The sequence below is a fragment of the Thermothelomyces thermophilus genome, chromosome 1, assembly GCF_000226095.1.
Source record: "Thermothelomyces thermophilus ATCC 42464 chromosome 1, complete sequence".
In the NCBI taxonomy this organism is placed as follows: Eukaryota; Fungi; Ascomycota; class Sordariomycetes; order Sordariales; family Chaetomiaceae; genus Thermothelomyces; species Thermothelomyces thermophilus.
In genome coordinates, this window is record NC_016472.1 from 7,204,807 (window position 1) to 7,224,076 (window position 19,270).

General features: G+C 57.9%; 9 protein-coding genes across 9 annotated transcripts; 4 read left to right on the forward strand and 5 right to left on the reverse strand.

The window, feature by feature from the left end:
* The first annotated feature begins 180 nt into the window (after window positions 1-180).
* MYCTH_2297871 (uncharacterized protein) lies at window positions 181-1,458 on the forward strand. Its single transcript, XM_003660019.1, has 2 exons — window positions 181-451; window positions 597-1,458. The coding sequence occupies exons 1-2, from the start codon at window positions 403-405 to the stop codon at window positions 1,178-1,180; spliced, it is 633 nt and encodes a 210-aa protein (XP_003660067.1). The 5' UTR covers window positions 181-402; the 3' UTR covers window positions 1,181-1,458.
* A 246-nt stretch (window positions 1,459-1,704) lies between these two features.
* MYCTH_39013 (uncharacterized protein) lies at window positions 1,705-2,182 on the reverse strand (the record flags this gene model as incomplete). The annotated part of the gene is made up of 2 exons (XM_003660020.1): window positions 1,705-1,935; window positions 2,153-2,182. 2 exons carry the CDS (start codon window positions 2,180-2,182, stop codon window positions 1,705-1,707), a joined length of 261 nt encoding a protein of 86 aa, XP_003660068.1.
* Window positions 2,183-3,983: 1,801 nt separating this feature from the next.
* Window positions 3,984-6,161, reverse strand: MYCTH_2297873 (uncharacterized protein). The gene is made up of 3 exons (XM_003660021.1): window positions 5,705-6,161; window positions 4,806-5,586; window positions 3,984-4,735 (listed from the first exon to the last, which is right to left on the reverse strand). The coding sequence occupies exons 1-3, from the start codon at window positions 5,981-5,983 to the stop codon at window positions 4,116-4,118; spliced, it is 1,680 nt and encodes a 559-aa protein (XP_003660069.1). The 5' UTR covers window positions 5,984-6,161; the 3' UTR covers window positions 3,984-4,115.
* Window positions 6,162-6,821: 660 nt separating this feature from the next.
* Window positions 6,822-11,711, forward strand: MYCTH_2132417 (uncharacterized protein; the record flags this gene model as incomplete). The annotated part of the gene is made up of 9 exons (XM_003660022.1): window positions 6,822-7,056; window positions 7,121-7,264; window positions 7,324-7,634; window positions 7,708-7,806; window positions 7,883-8,924; window positions 9,042-9,113; window positions 9,883-10,367; window positions 10,562-11,170; window positions 11,237-11,711. The coding sequence occupies 7 exons, from the start codon at window positions 6,822-6,824 to the stop codon at window positions 9,963-9,965; spliced, it is 1,986 nt and encodes a 661-aa protein (XP_003660070.1). The 3' UTR covers window positions 9,966-10,367; window positions 10,562-11,170; window positions 11,237-11,711.
* Window positions 11,712-12,405, forward strand: MYCTH_2313981 (uncharacterized protein). Its single transcript, XM_003660023.1, has 2 exons — window positions 11,712-11,856; window positions 11,951-12,405. The coding sequence occupies exons 1-2, from the start codon at window positions 11,733-11,735 to the stop codon at window positions 12,058-12,060; spliced, it is 234 nt and encodes a 77-aa protein (XP_003660071.1). The 5' UTR covers window positions 11,712-11,732; the 3' UTR covers window positions 12,061-12,405.
* A 489-nt stretch (window positions 12,406-12,894) lies between these two features.
* On the reverse strand, window positions 12,895-14,631 carry MYCTH_2297882 (uncharacterized protein). The gene is made up of 2 exons (XM_003660024.1): window positions 14,134-14,631; window positions 12,895-14,067 (listed from the first exon to the last, which is right to left on the reverse strand). Exons 1-2 carry the CDS (start codon window positions 14,251-14,253, stop codon window positions 12,907-12,909), a joined length of 1,281 nt encoding a protein of 426 aa, XP_003660072.1. The 5' UTR covers window positions 14,254-14,631; the 3' UTR covers window positions 12,895-12,906.
* A 135-nt stretch (window positions 14,632-14,766) lies between these two features.
* MYCTH_2297883 (uncharacterized protein) lies at window positions 14,767-15,976 on the forward strand. The gene is made up of 2 exons (XM_003660025.1): window positions 14,767-15,052; window positions 15,177-15,976. The coding sequence occupies exons 1-2, from the start codon at window positions 14,827-14,829 to the stop codon at window positions 15,833-15,835; spliced, it is 885 nt and encodes a 294-aa protein (XP_003660073.1). The 5' UTR covers window positions 14,767-14,826; the 3' UTR covers window positions 15,836-15,976.
* Window positions 15,977-16,116: 140 nt separating this feature from the next.
* On the reverse strand, window positions 16,117-16,743 carry MYCTH_98253 (uncharacterized protein; the record flags this gene model as incomplete). Its single annotated transcript, XM_003660026.1, has 3 exons — window positions 16,117-16,399; window positions 16,561-16,655; window positions 16,720-16,743. 3 exons carry the CDS (start codon window positions 16,741-16,743, stop codon window positions 16,117-16,119), a joined length of 402 nt encoding a protein of 133 aa, XP_003660074.1.
* Window positions 16,744-17,076: 333 nt separating this feature from the next.
* On the reverse strand, window positions 17,077-19,217 carry MYCTH_2297886 (uncharacterized protein). Its single transcript, XM_003660027.1, has one exon. The coding sequence runs from the start codon at window positions 18,549-18,551 to the stop codon at window positions 17,151-17,153; it is 1,401 nt and encodes a 466-aa protein (XP_003660075.1). The 5' UTR covers window positions 18,552-19,217; the 3' UTR covers window positions 17,077-17,150.
* Between the last annotated feature and the right edge of the window lie 53 nt (window positions 19,218-19,270).

Genomic DNA, 19,270 nt, shown 5'->3' on the forward strand with positions numbered 1-19,270 from the left:
GTTACGGAGTACTTCCGTACCTTCTTCCCAATCAAGCTCTTGGCATGGGTGGTCGCCAGCTGATAAGAGATTGTTGCCCTGCCAACAAGCGTCTATATTTGGATATCGAGGGGCGAGGTAAGCGGGGGCAAGTCAGGGCTACAGAGAGCCGCGCTGATGTCACACTGCCGGTTGCATAACGTGAGCTCTGTAGTGTAGTTAATGTAGATACCTAACGTTCCATCTTCTAGCGCTTCCGGGAAGCCACAAAATAAGTACGATATGCTCCAGTTATCATTACCAGCTCTCCGTCGGTTTGTTGAGGATCCTTTACCACTCTCGACTAGACGGTTCTCCGTTGCTTTTCTCATCAAGAAGGTTTAAGCAAAATATTTTTTGGCTCGCTGGAACTGAATAAGAGAAATGCTCCTCACCTCGGCACAGGTATCTCTGGCCGTTTCGTCCGGTATTAGTTAGTACGCATCCTGCCGTTGGCCCTGTTGTCCCTCCACTGCATCCTCCACCCACGAGCCTGTGACACCGTCCTGTTGTTGTTGTAAAGGAGAAGAGCTCTTGATTATTGACAACAACAACCACAACCACAACCGCCCAAACAGTCTTTCTCTGCACTGCCGCCCTGTTCCTCAGCGGCTACGTCATCCAGCAGCGCACCCTCCGCGACCTCCGTGCCGCGATCAAGCCGCCGCCCCGCCCGTCCCCCAACATCTTCCTCCCCGACCGCTTGAAGCACTCGGCGACAGAGCTGCCGGACGGGACCGTCGTAGTGCTCCGCGATGGCCAAGGTCACGGCCAGGGCGACCGCCACGGCGACGGGGAGGGCGCAAAGCGGGGGAGGAGACCCCTGATTGTCGAGGTCAAGCCCACGCGGCCGCACAGCGACGACGGGGGGGAACCGGAGCCTCTGGCGGATGGGCAGGGGCAGCAGCCGGCCAAGACGGCCGAGGCAAAGAGCAAAGACGGGGAGCCGGGAGAGCAGGGAGGCGGCGAGGGAGGCACAACCCGGGCTCCCGCCGACGCCGACCCCGACAGGGGGCCGGATGAGCGGCAGAAGCCCATGAGTAGGGCAGAGAGGCGGCGGCGTATCAGGGCAGAGATCATGAGGATGTCCCGGGGCCAGCAGCAGCAGCAGCAGCAGCAGCAGCAGCAGCAGCGCGGTTACTACCGGCGGCGGTTCTGGTGAGGCAACCACACGGGTTATGATGTTTGATGAGACGAGTTATGTACTGCATGTGGAAACAAGCCTTTCTTTTCTCTCTTTTTTCTTTTGGATATGTATTTCTCAGATGATTTTCCGATGCCTGGTGGCAATCTCCAAGACAGCATGGACGTGGAATGGAGATCATCATGGTGCGGGTTTGTCGAGTCTGGGCGTTCTTTCGGTCTTGAAGGGTGACTGATATTTTGAGAGAGGACTATGTAACGACAAAAAACATTGCCGTGCAATTAGCTATGATCTTCGGAATGAATGTACGCTACGTAAAGACCAAGTCGCGTCTTCCCGTACTCCAAGTCCGTCTTTGAAATCCCTTTATAAAAAGCCTGCACATCAGATGTCATCCCTCTTCGTTAGCCCTGTCAGTAGATAGGGAGTATTGGTAGCAGCTGAGCCTCCCTTAACCTCTCGCACATTAGAATTATTTTTGCTTCCTCTTCTCCCTTGATTGATTCTTTCTTTACCCCCTCATTCATGCGGCCATGAAGCTATCACCTTCTCGTGTTGGCCCTCCCGTTCTTCCATGAACTTGCTTCTGTTGTCGAGAGTCTCAAGGAAGGCATCGAGATCCCAACAAAGGTCCAAGATGGTCGCCTGGAGTCCCTTAATCTCTTCATCGAGTGCTGGTCATCCTGTTCTTCGCGGCTTGGCGGCTGTGATAGGAGCCAGAGGCAATCGTCTGGGAGTCGTCCCGGGCTGAGGGAGGCACCGGTCTTCAGAACCTGTTGGTACGCAACCGGCGTCAGGCACCCAACCTGCTACCCCTCCTAATGCGATGAACGGGAGTAGGTATTGTTAGGTAAGCACTCACGGTGCAAAGCCCACAGCGCTGGCCGAACTTGCCAACGGTATTGGTGCATCTAACGGAGGACTGGAGTACAAAGAAGCAGGGTAAGTTAATTTGGTGGTCGAATGCACCGTGTCTCAAGCATCACCCACATAGTAATTTGCACAATAGCACACGTCCATGTTCCCAGGTTCAACAGGAGACGTGAATGTGATGTGGGTATCGGATGGTGTAAGTGTGGGTGATGTCCGGTGGCGTGGCGGCTTTTGATATAGTATAACGTGGGGCGAAAGTGGAGGGTCGGGCGACGAGGAGGGCGACACCAACTCAATGTTAAAAAGATCTTGGGATTCTATGGGGCACTTTGAGTCAAGGCCACCACTCTTGAAACAAAAGGCGGCCCGGGCTCGAACTGATCGGGGCCATGCGGGCAGCGAACCCGGCGAGTCCGCTGAATGAACATACCCTTGACCCTCATCGACATGGGCACTTCCGGTAGCATCCTCGAACCCGGGTCTTGGTCGAGTGGAAAAGATGCAGCCCAGACATTGCGACGGTCATGGTAGCGACAGCGAATCTGCATTAGCTTCGGCATGCACGCATGTCCTAGATCTCTGTGGCTCCTCCTCTGCCGAGTTCGGTAGCCGTTCTGGCTACCGAACTCGGCAGGAGGCACACAGGGCAAGCTGGGTACATGTTCCGTGCCCTGATCTACTCGCTACAGTACATAAGGTACCTTTCTTCCCCGTCTCTTTGTTTTGCTCCTGAGAGCATCACTCACGCATCCGCATTTAGAGAAGGCACCGGTTCTACTTTCGTGTACGGGCAAACTTCCCTTAAACCACACCATGATTGCCCCGTTCCGGCGCGCAAACATTCTCTCCAACCTTTTGACGGCAGTGCTTTGTTTTCCAAGGTGGGAAACCTCTCCCTCCCTCTCCCCCTCCAACCAGAGTCGGGTCGCCGCAATGACAGCAATGTGACAAGGATCAGTCCGGGGAAACCAGGCGGGCGGGGGAGAGACAATGTTTGACGCTGAACGGGCTTGGCGATCGATCGCCACAACCCTGAAGATCGGATTTCCTAACTGCAGGTTAGCTGCTTGATCCTTGGTTGTTGCCATGAAGATGCGAGACATGCAGATTAGGACCACCACACCCGATCCAAGGCTGGTGAGAGATGAACGTTCGCCTTGGACTGTCTCCGCGTAGTGTACTCGCATATCCATTCATCATCACTCCCTAATAACTAAGCGCGCCGGTCTAGCCAACGGTTCGCCTGGACCTTCCATCACACTAGGGCTAACGCTTGACAGCAATCTGACGGAGCGCCCGTGGCCCGCACTACTAGTCAGAGCAGCAGAATGTCCCTCGGAAGCCTGTATAATGGACTAATAATCCGTACATACAATGCACGTATTTCTTTCTGGGCGGTTTGATTCAAAGGGAAGTTTTTGCAACTTAACGGTTATGTACAAAGTGATCGCCACATCATCTAACGGTCAACCATGTGCCGCAACTGTAACAAGCACAGCAAGAAACGGATACTTTCGTATGTATGTACATACGTATGTACATACACGTCGGCACCTTGGGGCACCTTGGCACCTTGAGGAGAGACATGTGCTGTGATGTACATACCTTACATAGAGATGTGCATGCATGCATGCGCGATGCACTGTTGACGCAGGGAACGCGACCGCCCCGGTGAGACACGGAACGCGACAGGCAGCCTAGGCCGGTAAGAGGGCTGGAACATGTCTATCGGGTGGCCAACCGACAGGAAAGCGGAGCTGAGTTCAGGTGGCTGGAGCGCTTGGTTCAGGTAAGGGATCGTCCTTGTGGCTGGACGTGGCGTTCCGCAATCCGGAATTCAAGGCGGTGGGAGTGAAATTGCTAGTTTCTCTTCCAGTCGACGTGCTGTACGAAATAGGAGTTGCTTGTATGTACCAAGTAACTACGTACCTTCGTAGTATGCTTCACATGGAGCGTATCGAGGACACGTCCAGCTCTGGAATGGACTGTGCCGTCTGCGAAGCAACCCAACGTGCTAGAGTTCGTTCCAACTTTTTTTTTATTTCATCTGTGTATATACACATTGCGTGGACACCATCGTCTACTCCTTGAAGAACTTGCTGTCCTTGCAGACGTACAGGTCAACATAGTCATCAACGTTCATGGAATCCAGCTTGTTCCCATCCTGGCCGAGCTGGACAAGCTCCTGCACCTTCTCGGCGCTAAAATGGGGCTCAAGGTGACGCTTGTACTTGGCCAGAATATGGGGCTTGGCCTCCTCGCGGCGCAGGCGGTGGCCGAGCGGGGCCTCGACAACCACCTCGGGCAGCACGGTGCCATCGTTCAACTCGACCGTCAGGCCGTTGCTGATGGTGCGGAGCGCCGGGTCGTGGTAATCGGCCGTGAACTGCGGGTCCTCAACACACTTGATCCTCTTGCGGAGCGACTCGACAAGCTCCGACGTGGCAGCCTCGGAGCCGTCGGTGTAGTCGCCAGCCGTGAGGCGGCCAAAGACAAGCATGACAGCGCACATGTACTGGATGCAGTGGTCGCGGTCGGCAAAGTTGTCCATGGGCTTGAACTGCTTGTCGATGATGCGAATGCAGGCCTCGTGGGTGCGGCAGGTCACGGCCTTAATATCAGCGGCAGACTTGCCCATGGCCTTCAGCTGGGCATGGATCTTCTCCGACGCCTCAACGGCCGTCTGAGAATGGAACTCGGCTGAACGGGGCAAAACCAGTTAACAAACAGGAGGGGCTAGAAACGAGACCGGAGTGGGAGGTTCACGCACCAGGATACGAGACCTTGAAGAGCACGTTCTCCATAACGTAACTGCCATAGCCCCGCTGGAACTCAAACTTCTTGCCCTTGAACAGGACATCGTAGAAGCCCCAGGTCGGGGCGGACAGAACGGTGGGGATGCCAGTCTCGCCCTTAAGGACCTTGAGAGCCAGGTTGACGGCGCGCTGGCAGGCATCACCGGCAGCCCACGACTTGCGGGACATGGTGTTGGGGGAGTGGCGGTAGGTGCGCAAGCTCTGGCCGTCAACCCAGGCGTGGGTGATGGCGTCGGCCGTCTGCTGCTCGTTGAGGCCCAGCATCTTGCTGACCACGGCGGTGCTGGCAACCTTGACCAGGACGACGTGGTCGAGACCGACCTTGTTGTACGAGTTGAGCAGGGCGAGGCAGCCCTGGATCTCGTGCGCCTTGATCATGGCCTCGAGCACATCGCGGATGGTGAAGATCTTGCCGCCAGCCACCTTATTCCGGCCGGACTTGTTCGTCCGCGTCACCCAATCGGCAACAGCGAGAATGGCGCCCAGGTTGTCGCTGGGGTGACCCCACTCCGCGGCGAGCCAGCAGTCGTTGTAGTCGAGCCACCGGATCATGGCACCGATGTTGAAAGCGCCATTGACGGGGTCCAGCTGGAAGTCGGTTCCGGGAACCTTGGTGCCCGACGGGACCGTGGTGCCCGGGACGATGGGGCCCAGGAGCTTGGTGCACTCCTTGAACCGCAGAGCCTCGAGGCCGCAACCCAGGGTGTCAATGAACACCCATCTCGCTGTGTCAAACTATTTTGGTGAGATCTGGTGTCAGCGACCAAGTTGCGGGGTCGACGCAGACGGTGCTGCAAGAGAGGTAGAGAGAGCGGGATAAAAAAAAAAAAAAGGTGGGAAGTTCCCCACTCACAGCTAGCTCCGAATCAATTTTCTGGTTGTGCACGTAGCTCGCGATATCCAAAATCTCGGGATCGTAGCCCTTGCCCGAAGAGGGCGAGGGCGTCGAGACGCTGGCGGATTGAAGTGAGGTCATGGTGGAGAAGCTGCTGCGTGCGTGTGTGGCAGCGAAGGAGACGGGGGCAGCGGCGTTCTTGAAGGCGCACAACGACCGCAGAGCCGAGGACCTGCAAGAGCGGTGGAGGTGCAGTGATCTCGTCGCCTGGCGCAATCCGCGGTTGACAGCAGACATGATGCCTTGTGTGTGTGTGCGTGCAACTGCTCGTCTGCCGTTCCCTGGTATCAATTGGTAGAGTGCCAATGGAAAACAGAGAAAGAAAGGCAGGCTAAGCAGTCGTTGGTAAAAATATGAGGACGGTCTCCGAGTAAGAGAGGAAGCGATTCTCCTTTCGACCCTGCGTCTATGAAAGCATAGGCCGCTTGAGCGGATGGTGCTTTGCCGCGGCATGCCGAAGGCCCCCACTTGGTGCCGTTCCCTGGTCTTCCCCGGAAACTGAGAGCATCTGAAGATGCCAAGCAATTAGTTAGGGCCCGCAAAAAGCCGCCAGCCCCACATTCTCGCCAGGGAATCAGAGGGTTCGGGTTGGGAGCCCATTGCACGCAACTGTTGTCTTTGTCAGCACTCCTCGCTTATCAGGCTTCCTGATCGAAGCACAGGCATTTTGAGGAACAGTACGGATTTAACTGCAAGTGGCCTTCGAAAGAGGTAAATCCGGGGCTAAACTCCGCCAGACGCCCAACACGGCCTGCTGGACCCCGCCGCCACTGCAGTAGTGCCCGAGTACGGATTAATAAGGTCCCAGAGCTTCCGATTAAGTCGAGCCCAGTAACTATGACGGGCGCCAGTGATTTCAGAGTGTCCTCAGTTGCTTCAAGCTGCCGATTTGTCTGATTGTTAAGTGCATGTTGCTTTCCGGGTCTGTTGGATTACTGTGGTACCAATCGCTCGGGCTTTTACTCCGCATTTGAACGTCATTGCACGGAGTACTCCGTGTAGGTCACGGTAATCCCGGACAACTCAACTGCCTTTGAAATCCGTCTGCGCACCCGCAACAACACGGGGAAACACCATGAGCAGCAATCACAGATCCCCCGATCACGAGGATCATGGAGAGGATTGGCTCGATAACTTGCGGCGATTTGATGTGAATGTTGACCCTGAGGGCGATGACGACGACGATGACGAGGATCAGGATTATGAGGACGCCCAGGAGGACGGAGATGAGGACGGAGATGATGGAGATGATGGAGAGGATGAAGACGATGAGGGAAGCGAGGAAGATGAAGAAGAGGACAATGGAGAAGGTTGGTTCTAGCAAGAGCACCACTTTCAGTGTGATTCTCGTTAACATTCTGTTGGACTTGCCAGGAGGGGGGATTGAGTTTGAGGTCTTCATTGAGGAACTCCTCGGGAACTCCGGGACGCAAGGTGAGGGCTCCCACAACCAAGCCGGCGGCGGGGAACAGGCTGCCGCAGGACCTCGAAGACGCGTAGTGAGGATTGGCGGAGGAGGTGTGCAACCCTGATCAGGGAGCCTTGTCCGCGCTCAAGACCCGACTGACCGCTTCCAGGCCGGCACTGGCGTCCCTTCCTTACCCAGAGAGAATTCTTGGCTCTTCTCCGGGGGCCGTACCTCAACTCGGCGATATTCAATGGCGAGGGCGGTGAGGGCCATCGCTCTTCTTGGGGCCCAAGGAGGAACAACAAGCGGTTTCCCAAGGTCCCAAGCGACGAGGGCAGGAAGTTGATGGACTCGGGCGTTTTCGGTGCCTACGACAGGAGAATGCCCGCCCGCAAGGCTCTGGCTCGCAGGCTTCTGGATCGGGAACTGGGCCTGAACGGCTCGACAGGTCAGAAGGTCAATCAAGGCCTCATGGCTCAGGTAAGGACCGAGATCAGCCCTTCAACTCGCCGCCTCCGGCCCCGGCCAAAGCTAAGAGTGTGTATATATACAGGCCATGATACCGTCCTCGAAACCCGAGATGGTCGTTCACTACGATGACCCCGTTTGCTGCGGGCAGTTCTCGGATGACGGCAACTTCTTTTACACATGTGTCAAGGCAAGTCCACCACGGGTCGTCGCCTTCGGCTGACGCCGAATGCGTCGGCGTTATCAGCCGGCTCTAACAGCCCCTCCAGGACTTCAAGGTTCGGCTGTACGATACGTCGAGCCCGTACAACTGGAAGCACTACAAGACCGTCACGTACCCCTTCGGGCAGTGGACCATGACCGATGCGGACCTGAGCCCGGACAACAAGTGGCTCGCCTTCTCTTCCCTGCAGCCGCACGTGGGGATCGCGGCGACGGATCCGAATGACACGGGCGACCCATACTCCCTGGATTTGTCCGATGGCGGCCAATCTGGGAGGAACGACTTCATCTTCGGCGGCTTCGCCATCTTCTCGGTGCGCTTCTCGGGAGACGGGCGCCACATCGTGGCCGGGACAGGCAACAACTCGATCGTAGTGTACGACATCGAACGGCGCAGGTCGCTGCACCACGTCCCGGGCCATCAAGACGACGTGAACGCCGTGTGTTTTGCCGACAAGCTGTCGCCCCATATCCTCTACTCCGGGTCGGACGACTGCACTATCAAGGTCTGGGACACGCGCAGCATGGGTGATGGCCGGGAGGCCGGCGCGTTCGTCGGCCACGTCGAGGGCTTGACGTACATCGACAGCAAGGGGGACGGCCGGTACATCCTCAGCAACGGCAAAGACCAGAGCATGAAGCTGTGGGACCTGAGGATGGCCATGTCGACCTCGCGGTTCGAGGAGCTCGACCCCACGGCGGTGACGAGGAACCGCGAGTACGACTACGACTACCGTTGGCAGCCGTACGAGGACTACCAGTGGTTCCAGCACCCGTACGACAACTCGCTCGTCACCTTCCGCGGCCACGAAGTCCGGCGGACGCTGATCCGCTGCCACTTCTCGCCGCCCAACAGCACCGACTCACACTACGTCTACTCTGGCAGCCACGACGGATACATCTACATCTGGAACCTCGATGCCACCATCGCGGCCAAGATTGACGTCAAAGCCGCCACGCGAGCATCGAGCGTCCAGCCGCGGCCGGAGAGGCGGCACCGCTTGCACCACCGGTACTCGAATGGCTGGGAGTCCATGGTCAGAGACGTCGGTTGGCACCCCAATGCGCCCATGCTCGTCGGTAAGTGTCGTATCTTTTTTTTTGGTTACTTGATCTTCTGTCTCTTGTCTCTCCTTTATCGTTTCAAAAGGCGGAGCGCATGCTAAGCTTTGACAGCTTCGTCTTGGTGTGGACCAGGTTACGAGTTCGGCACCGCGTCATTGCATTCGTTCAACGAGGGTGAGTCTGACGAGGGCGATCCGACGATGGGTATTTCGGTGAACGAAAAACTAGAGCCATGCCCTGAGGGTACTCCTTGGGGGATATAGGCTGGTAAAGGCTGATATGCACTACTTTCTCCTGCTTTGGTTTGGTCGAATGTTTCGGTCAGAGCGTTGGGCGTTAGCTTTGGCAAGTTTCAGGTCATATTTCAAGTTCGTCATCGGACGAGGTTGGGTTCCCTTTCTTTTCTTCAACAAGGGCATAAGCACATGAAGTAGCCTTTCCTTCACGCGTAACGCACAAAAAGCAACATGAAGATGGACGAGAACAGAGAGCATAATGTTGAGATAGTTGAAAGTTGAAGGACAGCGGGAAAGTTTCAGATTGAACAGGACAAACTGAGGGAATTATAGGAGCTCTATGCGTGCTACTGCGTTGTGTTAAATAGTCCCTACATCGACCTCGCTCACCTGCGCTTGCTTTTCATCCGATTGATTCACCTGTGACTTGGGTTTCGCGTTGGTAGTAGAGTCGATGAAAGAAAGACCCTAACCCCCAGTCCTGCTCTGGCGCTCTCGCCAAGATCAGATGCAGATTCATGGTTGCACAGTCACGCTCCACTGGGCTCCACTGCTTCAGCCTTGCCGTGGCTAGTCAAAGGCGACTAGAAGCTCCGACCGCCCGTGCAACTGTTCTCTTCCCAACTTTCTTAAACGCTGGGACCTTTCAAGACTCCATCGGTGCACCACCTCACGATATTCCCTTTTTACGTTGTACGGACGTACTCTTTGGATTGAAGGCCCTAATTCACAAAAAGTCACCGGGACTACGTCCCAATTTCTTCCGAGCGACTCGACACGGCCGTCGCGCCCTCCGATCCAGCGAACCATTGGCGCCTAGTGCCACAACCGCGTGCCATCCCCGCCGCCCGCCCACAACTAACTTCCCAGCTTCTCCCGGTAGCTGAAATCAGGTCGCTTCTGAGAGAGGGAATACGTGCAGACCAAAGGACCGCATTTGAGATTGTGAATCTCGGTTTAGTGCGAGTCAAGAACACCGGGAGTTCGCAGTTTCGTGCAAAGCAGACGGGCCTTCAGCGCCTACACTACCTGTACTTGTCGGTCGACAAGACCGTGGAAAACGAACAAAAAAGAGGGGAGGGCAAGACTTAAAGGCACAAGACGAGAAAGACCCGCCTCCTGTCACAGGACTGACAGCGAAGAGCTGTATCTTGAAATCTTTCTCTCTTCAAAGGGGGCGGCCCTCGCTTCTCGGTGATCGTCGTGTCTGGGGGATTGGAATGTACGTATGACGAGCTTTCTACCTCTTGTCATTTCTTCCTTCTGTCTGATTATGGAACCGTTTCGTTTCATTTGTCTCCGCTTTTCTCGCGATCCCATCTCTTCGGCCTGGTCGGCTGGGCACCAAATCTTTTCTGGTCGGCGAAGAGGACTGGGGAACACCATTTCAGCTGCTGATGGGGTTATACGCTACAGACGATCCTGTATCTCTAATCCATAGCCAGGCGTTCAATTAACATTTGAATTATCACGCAACAGCAGGTTCTAGGCCCCGTTGCTACCGCCAGATTCTCGATCGACGGCCCTTGGACCGCGCAAGCATATCACCATGGCTGAAGAAGAGTTTGAAATCGACGTCTATGGCGACTCGGCCAATGAACACGGCGACTCAACCAATGATCACGGCGACAACGACCATGGCAACCATGACGAGCATGGCCATGACCATGGCGATGACACCGGCTACGAGGGCGAGGACGGCCAGAACACAAACGGTGACCATCAGGGCCATGATGATTATCAGGAGGAACATAGAGAAGACAACATGGACGACGGCGGCGCCGCCGACGACCAGAACCAGTCCCACAGTCCCGCCGCCCAGCGTCCCCAGCAGGGCGTGAAGCGCAAGGAGGGTTCTGACGAGCGCCCGGTCGACCCCGGTGCCACCACGGCGCTCATGATCTCGGAGCTCAACTGGTGGAATACCGACGACGACATTCGCGGCTGGGTGCGCCAGGCCGGCTGCGAGGCCGAGCTCAAGGACATCACCTTCAGCGAGCACAAGATCAACGGCAAGAGCAAGGGGTAAGATTGCTGCTGCTGCTCGGGGTTAGTGGTAATAGGATTAGCGGGTTGCTGACCTAGCGACAGCCAAGCCTATGTGGAATTCACCACCCAGCAGGCTGCCACTGCCACCAAACATCGCATTGACGCCCTGGGAAACGAGCTCAACCAGCCCGGCCAGAAGCGGCACATTGTCATCTACTCGTCTCCGAACCACAACCCCTTCCGCACCCTGCCCAAGGATGCCCCCAACCGGGCTGCCAAGGACGCCCAGGGTCGCGCCGTCTCCGGCCCCATGTACAACGACCGCAACACCAACTTTGGCGGCAATCCCAACTTTGGCGGTTTCCGCGGTGGCCGCGGCGGCTTTAACGGGCCCCGGGGCGGCGGCGGCATGAACCAGGGCGGCTTCAACCGCAACTTTGCCGGCGCCAACATGAACTCGTTCAACGCCAACAACATGGGCTTCAACAACCCCATGGGCGGCGGCGGTTTCGGCGGCGGCGGCTTCAACCGCGGCGGCATGATGGGCGGTGGTATGCGCGGCGGTGGAGCCATGCGCGGCGGCCGCGGCGGTGGCGGCATGAACATGATGGGCGGCATGCCCATGGGCGGCGGTATGCCTATGGGCGGCATGGCGGGCCCGATGGCCGGCATGGGGATGATGGGAGGCGGCATGGGCGGCGGTATGGGCGGCGGCATGCCTGGTACGTTGAAACCTCCCCCACCCGACCCTGGCAGCTGACCTTCCCCAAAGGTTGATGCGTCCCGAAAGCTGACCAGGATCGCGCGATGTTCTAGGCTTCCAAGGCATGCAGCCCGGCTTCAACCCGGCCTTCTTCGGTGGCGGCGCCAACCAGCCCAACGAGTGGCAGAACCCTCACGGCGCCAAGCGTGCTCGCGGCGAGTAGGACTCGAGCCGCGACGGTCGGCGCTAGCTCGCCGGTTTCCAAATCACCAGTCGCCGAAGACTCCTCTCGCACATGCGCCTCCTCCTCCGAGGATGATTGCAAGCAGACGGACACATGCCGGCCTGTCTCCGTAGCTGACGTTGCCGTGGGTAGGGATCTAGAGATTGGGTTTCTTTTTTCCCTACCCCGGCAGCCTCACCTACCCGTTTGTATGATCTGGATGGGAACGGGGATTTTTTTCTTTTTCTCTCACTATGCGACTACTCTCTCTCTGGCGTTGGGGTGGGGTTTCTCTAAGGGTTCCTCAGGTTCTTAAATCAATTCTCACGCTGATATTATTATTTATTTTTGCGGTGTTCTGCTCGTCTTGGGTTCCAGGTACTTGGGAATCAACCATCCATGGCTTCATGTTGTTCTTGAAAATGGGGTGTCTCGGTGCACCCCCTCCCCTTAAAACCAATGTCGATGCTGTGTGGTACGTGCGAAAGTTTCACGACTTAGGGGTGTGCAGCGGCGCAATCAGGGCCGCCATGGGCGACTGGTCAATATGGCTATATCGCCTGCTTATTATGATCGTATGGGACGTGGAGAAACTGGACTCAGGGTCGGCGAGGTTAGATATATCCGGACAGCGTGGAGAAATACCTGCTTCGGATTGGGTCTGGGTGCTGGGACTGTTATTAGCGTCCTGATAGTTGGGTGAGTATGGGGGGGTGAAGTAAAGTGGGAGAGAGTGTGTCTGATCGTAAAAGAAAAAAAAAAAAAATCAGCTATGCGCGGGCGCTGTGTGCCGGCAATATTCCTTCCCTACACTGTCTAGGGGACTGGGGAACAGTTACAAGCGTCTCAAGCATCAAGACGGTCAATTGTCTGGTCTATCAGTCTCCCGATCTGCTGCCACCTGGTACGGAGGATCTCGCGCTGGCTTGGCAGGCCGACGTCGAGCGCCTCGAGCTCGCGGATCTTGCCCTCCACCACCGTCCCGCGGTACTTCTTCAGCAGCCGCACCAGCAGCCGGTCCACCTCCTCCTGCAGCGCCTCGCCGCCGTCCTCGCCGTCGTTGACCAGCCGCTCCCACTGGGCGGCCGAGACGCAGCACAGCAGCCGCAGCGCCACCCGGGTGCGGTAGCAGACGGTGCCGGCGTCGAGCACGTAGTTGCCGAGGAAGCCGCGCTCGTCCAGCAGGGCCCGCTGCGCGCCGCTCAGCGCCGGCAGCACCGCGTCGTCCAGCCCGACCTCGTCCCACCGGTTGTCGGCCAGCAGGAAGCCGTACTCGACCAGCAGCAGGTCGTTGTGGTGCCGGCCGTAGCAGATGTGCACCTCCTCGCCGGGCGCGTACGCCCGGTCCGCCGCCACGGTGAACCACCCGATCCCGCCCGCCCCGTCGAACCCGGCCGTCGCGTACCCGGCCGCCGCGTGGTTGAGCAGGTCGGCGACCGGCTGCAGCACCATGCGGTCGTCGCGCGCCCGGTGGGCGGCCGCGCCCGCCGTCTCGTGGTAGAAGGTGCGCGTGTTGACCAGGAGCCAGGTGTAGAGGAAGGTCTGGCGGGTGATGGTGCCCGTCTTGGCAGTGGTGGTGGTGGTAGTGGTGGTGGTGGTGGTCGGGGAGCGGCTCTTGTCCGTGAGAGCCGTTGTCGTAGAGGAAGAAGTGGTGGTGGTGGAGGAGGAGGAGGAGGAGGAGCCCGCTGCCAGGGGGGACTGTTGGATGACGGCCCAGTCGCGGTTGAACTTGGCCTGCTGCTTGCGGAGGATGGCCAGGGCGGGTTTGGGGAGGTAAGGGTGCAGGCGGGTGTCCCAGGCGAGGGGCAGACTGGTGGTGATGGCCTCGCGCGAGGGGACGACGGCGTTCCAGATGCTGTATTCCGACGTGGGGGAGTCGAGGGCGAGGTCTGCGGCGAGCAGGGCGTGGACTTTAGTGTCCTTGGGGAGGCTCTCCTTGACTTCGGGCCGGACCGTGTCGGCAGTCCGGAGGACCGATGACGGGATCCGGAGGAGAAGATCGCCGGGCTGGACGCAGGTTAGGTTAGCCCATGTGACAACGGCGTGGACTCTCGGTTTTCCTCCTCTCCAAACCTTGATGTGTTTCGTGACCACGATGCCTACGCCCCGTCCCGGAAACTCGCGAGGGGCGACCCCGTGTAACTCGACTCCTTTGTCCCGTGCCCAGGCAACGAGCTCTTCGTAAACATCCATGATGTTCTTTTAGGCAGTTAAGAAACTTGAATTGGGTTGGATGTGCCGTTGTTACTGCGATCCAGGTGGGAACTTGTCCGGGCTGGGTTGGATACTTGTGCTAACTGAAACTCGGGTGACTCAGACTGAAAGTTTGAACAAGTCGAGAACGATGCGATCGCTGATGCGAATACGTCGCTAAATGGCGATATATTCAGCCTGAGCCAACCTCAAATCCTTGGATTCTTAGTGCGACAATTACTCCTTACTCCATTCTGCACTCTCTGTTGTTTGGAAACTGCCCGTGTTCTCTAAACTCCTGGTCTCGTTCTCTGGTATCAGCTTGATAAACCTGGTTCTCTCAGTTTACAACACTGGCTAATGATTCTTAAAGAATATGCATGATTGGGGGGTTAGGGTGTGAAATTCAGCGGTAGGGTCAACAGCATGAAAGATAAGATAATTGGGGCTTATCTTATCGAGCCTGCACGGCGGGCCGAGCTCAAGATCGGACCACTTTCCTCTCTGCTACGGGTGACAGTTACCCTTAGCAGACACCGGGATGCGATTCCGGTGCCTCGACCACAGCTACTCATGGAGGTGACCCTCAGGCGCTCAGCGGCTCTTGTAGCCCGCAACGATGGGCTCCGGTCCACGGCGGCAGCGCTGACTGCGGCTGCCGGCTCCCGACACTTCTCGTTCTCGAGCCTCACCCGCCCACCGCCGAACTATCCTGGCCATGTCCCGCTCACCGGTATTGAAAAGGCCGCTTTGGCCATTGGATCCGGGCTGATGTCCCTGCGTGATCCCCGACGGGGAGGCAAGCTCTCATCCTCCTTGAATTAATTCCCTGATATATGTCCAATACTTATTTGTTTTGTCTGATCCTCCTCACTGACTTCGTCGTCCTCTCGCTCTCTCTTCCCCTTTGCCCCCAATTCCAGACCTCATCGCCGCCTTCGGTGAAGCCACCGCGACCCCGTACTTCATCTACCGCCTCCGCGACGCCATGCTGGCCTCCCCGACGGGCCGGCGCATCCTGCGCGACCGGCCCCGCATCACCTCGGCGTCGCTCAACCTCCCCCGCCTGCGCGCCCTCCCGCCCAACACGGTCGGCCGCACGTACGCGGCCTGGCTCGACCGCGAGGGCGTCTCGCCCGACACGCGCGCCCCCGTGCGCTACATCGACGACCCGGAGTGCGCCTACGTCATGCAGCGCTACCGCGAGTGCCACGACTTCTACCACGCCCTGACGGGGCTGCCCATCGTCCGCGAGGGCGAGGTCGCCCTCAAGGCATTCGAGTTCGCAAACACCCTCCTGCCCATGACGGGCTTCAGCGTCTTCGCCGCCGTGACCCTCAAGCCCCGCGAGCGGCGCCGGTTCCGCGAAATTTACCTCCCCTGGGCGCTGCGGAACGGGCTGCGCGCCAAGGAGGTGATCAACGTCTACTGGGAGGAGCAGCTCGAGAGGGACGTGGACGACCTGAGGAGGGAGCTGGGGGTCGAGCCGCCGCCGGATCTGAGGGAGATCAGGAAGAGGGAGAGGGAAGAGAGGAAGAGGCAGAAAGAACAGGCGGCGGCTGCGGCGGCCGGAGGGGCGTAAAAGAGTTTGATTGCGTTGGAAGCACACACACACACACACACACACACACACACACACAGGAGTCTTCTAAGGTAGTTGCGCCGCTGACCACGTGTAACATTAATGAAGGTTGTACGATATGACGACGAAGCAAGTGAGCTGAAGAGTCATCCATTCATCCATCCGTCCGTCCTTCCCAGTTGTTCATTCAATCCCGGGGACGTGGGGTGGGGGAGCCCTACGGCCCGAGCACACCAGACCAACGAGCCGCAGAAAACCATGTCAGCGACCTGCCATGCCCGTTACAAGTCCAGCAAGTCGTCGTCGTCGTCATCCTGCCACCCCTTTCTCCTGTTGACCACGATCTTCTCCTCCTCCTTGTTGTCCGCCATGGCATTCAACAGCTCCTTGAGCTGGCTCTCGGTCACCTTCTGGCGCAGCTGGCCCGTCTGCGCAAGCATGATCAACCGGTTCTCGATGTCGGTCGCCCGCTGCTCCTTGACCAGCCGGATGCGCCCCAGCCTGTCGGCGGCCTCGGGCTCGAGGATCTGGTTCAGGATCGATTTGCGTGCCTCGGCTGTGGTCCTTGTCTGTTAGCGCGGTCGGGAAAGAGGGAGAGGGACGGGAGGGGATTGACTGTTAACTACCTTCTTGTTGTCTGCCGAAGAGTGCTTGTTAGTCTCTGCCGTACAGCATAACCACTATGTGACCCTGCATGTTCGCATCTCGGGGAAGGGGTTGCTCACTGTCTCTGCGCTTGTTCCTGGCTGCTGCCGCTGCCGCCTGACGATCCCCTGGCCGCGCTCTGGGCTTTGAGCTGCTCGAGACGAGCTTTCCTGATCTGCAAATTCAAATTCTCATTAGGATCTGGACAAGCTATAGACCATAATGTCGGACTGTCGCACCTGTTCCAAATCTGCGTCCTCCATGGCGTCGTCTGGGAATGTCTGGCTGTCAAAGGTGCCGAGGAGTGTGGGGATCTGGAAACTTGAAGGCTGCAGTTCATCGCGGGGCTCCATAATAAGCATATCTCGGTGGGGTGACGGCGCTCTGGAACTCCCCGCAAAAACAATCACCCCTCCAATTCGGCGAAACGCTGACAATGTGTAGTTACTCCGTACAAGCAACATGCATATATCGGTTCATGGATTACCACAATTTCAGGTATCTATCTATCATACATGATTGAGTGATGTACAAAATACTACACGCCAGTCGCCATGTCTATGCCCGGAATCTAGAATTGATGTATATACTAATCCCCCTCATTCTGCCCGGAGAGCATCGTCGACGCATGCCCCGACCAAACCGCTCGATGCTGAATAACCCCCCCGGCCTATGCTGAATATGTTCCCTCGAATGGTATGTCGCTTTCCAACTTTTTCGACGTGATTGTCTGCTTCGCCTTGGCCGCCGCCATAATCGACTCGAGCGTCGTGACGCTGGCTCGGAGCTCCCGACCCCGTCTCACAAAATAGCCAGACAAGTAGTCGACATCTGTGTCCCATCCCTGCGCGACCTGCCACCGCATCCGGCTGTCGGCAGTCCTCTTCAGCATAAGCTTGCGGAACACCTCATCCCTCAGCGACGCGGCGGAGGCGAACCGCCGGAACTTCTCCGAATGCCGGCATTCCGGCAGATGGGACAGCACATGAGAGAGCTCTCCGATCAGCCGGTCCATCAACTGCCTCGCGTACGGGTTGCTGAGGATCTGATCGTATCTGCAGTCAAACAGAACGGCCAGGGGGTCCACGACCGTTCGAAATGCCGCCGTGGGCAGCTTGTGTCGGAGAAAGTCGGGCATAGGGTGGCCTGTCGCGTGCAGCCCCGGCATCGCGGTCAGGAGGCGGATGAAGTGCGTTGCCCGGGCGGTTCGCTCCAAGGGCGGATGGCGTTTGATATGAAAGCGCCCACCGCCTTCCGGCCGGTGCGGTGAGAACAGCGATAGGAAGAGTCGCCCCGGCCGCACCTCCGAGACGGAGAAGAACTTGTCATCCGTATGACCCAGATTGGTCGAGAGATGCCCCAAGAGAAAGATTGGTCGCGTCGAATCGTCGGGGAAATACCTCTCGATAAGCTCCTCCGCCACCCCCAAACCATCGTTTATCAGGCATATCGTCGACCGGTAGTCGAGCCGATGTCGAATATGCCCAATGGCCCGCACGACCTGGGAAGCCGGTAGGGTCACGATCAGGTTGTGGATCGTGCCTCCGCTCCGAGCCTCGGCCAGTTCGTCCTGTGTGTACTCGCCCACGATGCGGCGACGGGTGATGCGGTTGTCGCCCCGGTACAGCGTTAGCTGCTTGCCGCACTCTCGCCATTGCCTGAAGAGGTAGTGGCTGTGCAGCATGTAGCGGACCGGTGGGATGGTCTGACAACCGGCTAGCGTATGTGCAATGTAGCGCCCGGCCAAATCCATCCCCATGACGTGGATCTGGTCCGAGGGCCTGAACGGTTGCATGCCAACCACCGGCGGCCGACGAGCATGAGCTTCCCGCTCCTCGAGATCCCACAACGCAAGCTTGGACTGGATCCGGCTCAACTCTTCCTGGCTATCCTGCTCTGGCGGCGCGACACGATTGCTCTCGGCTGTAGCAGATTTGTCTGCGGATGGCTCCTCCACCACTGGCACCTTGTGCTCATCGACGCCCTCGACAGCGAACGGGACACGCTTCTCTGATGATGACACATCCTCCTCGCCAGCTCCTGAGGGAGCAGATGGATCGCGTTTCTCCATGGAGGGAACGTCCTTCCTGTCGACGTGTGCAACAGCCAACGGACCGGGGCGGCGAACGAGATGCGCAGGAAGCCCAACAACCCGACTCCTCCTCGGAGAGGGCGAAACGAGCGGAATGGTATCATTGTTTTGTCGCACTAGACTGTCTCTCGACATCGTAGTGTAATCCCGGCCGAACGATTGGCGGCTGGCCCCCCGGCCCGCGAAATGGTTATTGGGCGACCATGATATGCGCCTGTACGGTATTTGCGCGAACGCCCGCGGTGGCGGGCGGCTGCCCAGAAACAGATACAGATTGCCGGTGTTTAGGTGGAAACCTGGGAGCGCATGGCAGTACGGTCGGCGTCGCAGACTGGTGAGAGGCCCGTCGCAGGAGGCTCTCGATGTCTTCTAGGGCATGCGATGAGGCATTGGGCTGAGACACCCGAAGAGAGCGGTGCAAGCACTCGGTCTTGAGTCGGTAGTTGTAGGTGCACGCTGATTGCTGCAAACCATAGGGCTCGGATCGTCCGAGGGGAGAGAAACTTGGTTCAACCGTCTCAACGGTTTCTTCGGCCGAGGCGTTACGGAGTACAAGTCCAGCGACGACGCGAAGCCGTTCAATTTTCTTCGCGGTCTCTATGCGAGCGAAAAAAAATCCGGGTCGACTGATTGGTCTAACCGAGGGCCCCAGGCATCCGGCACTAGAAGACCCACAACGCGCCACCACTGCTAGCCAT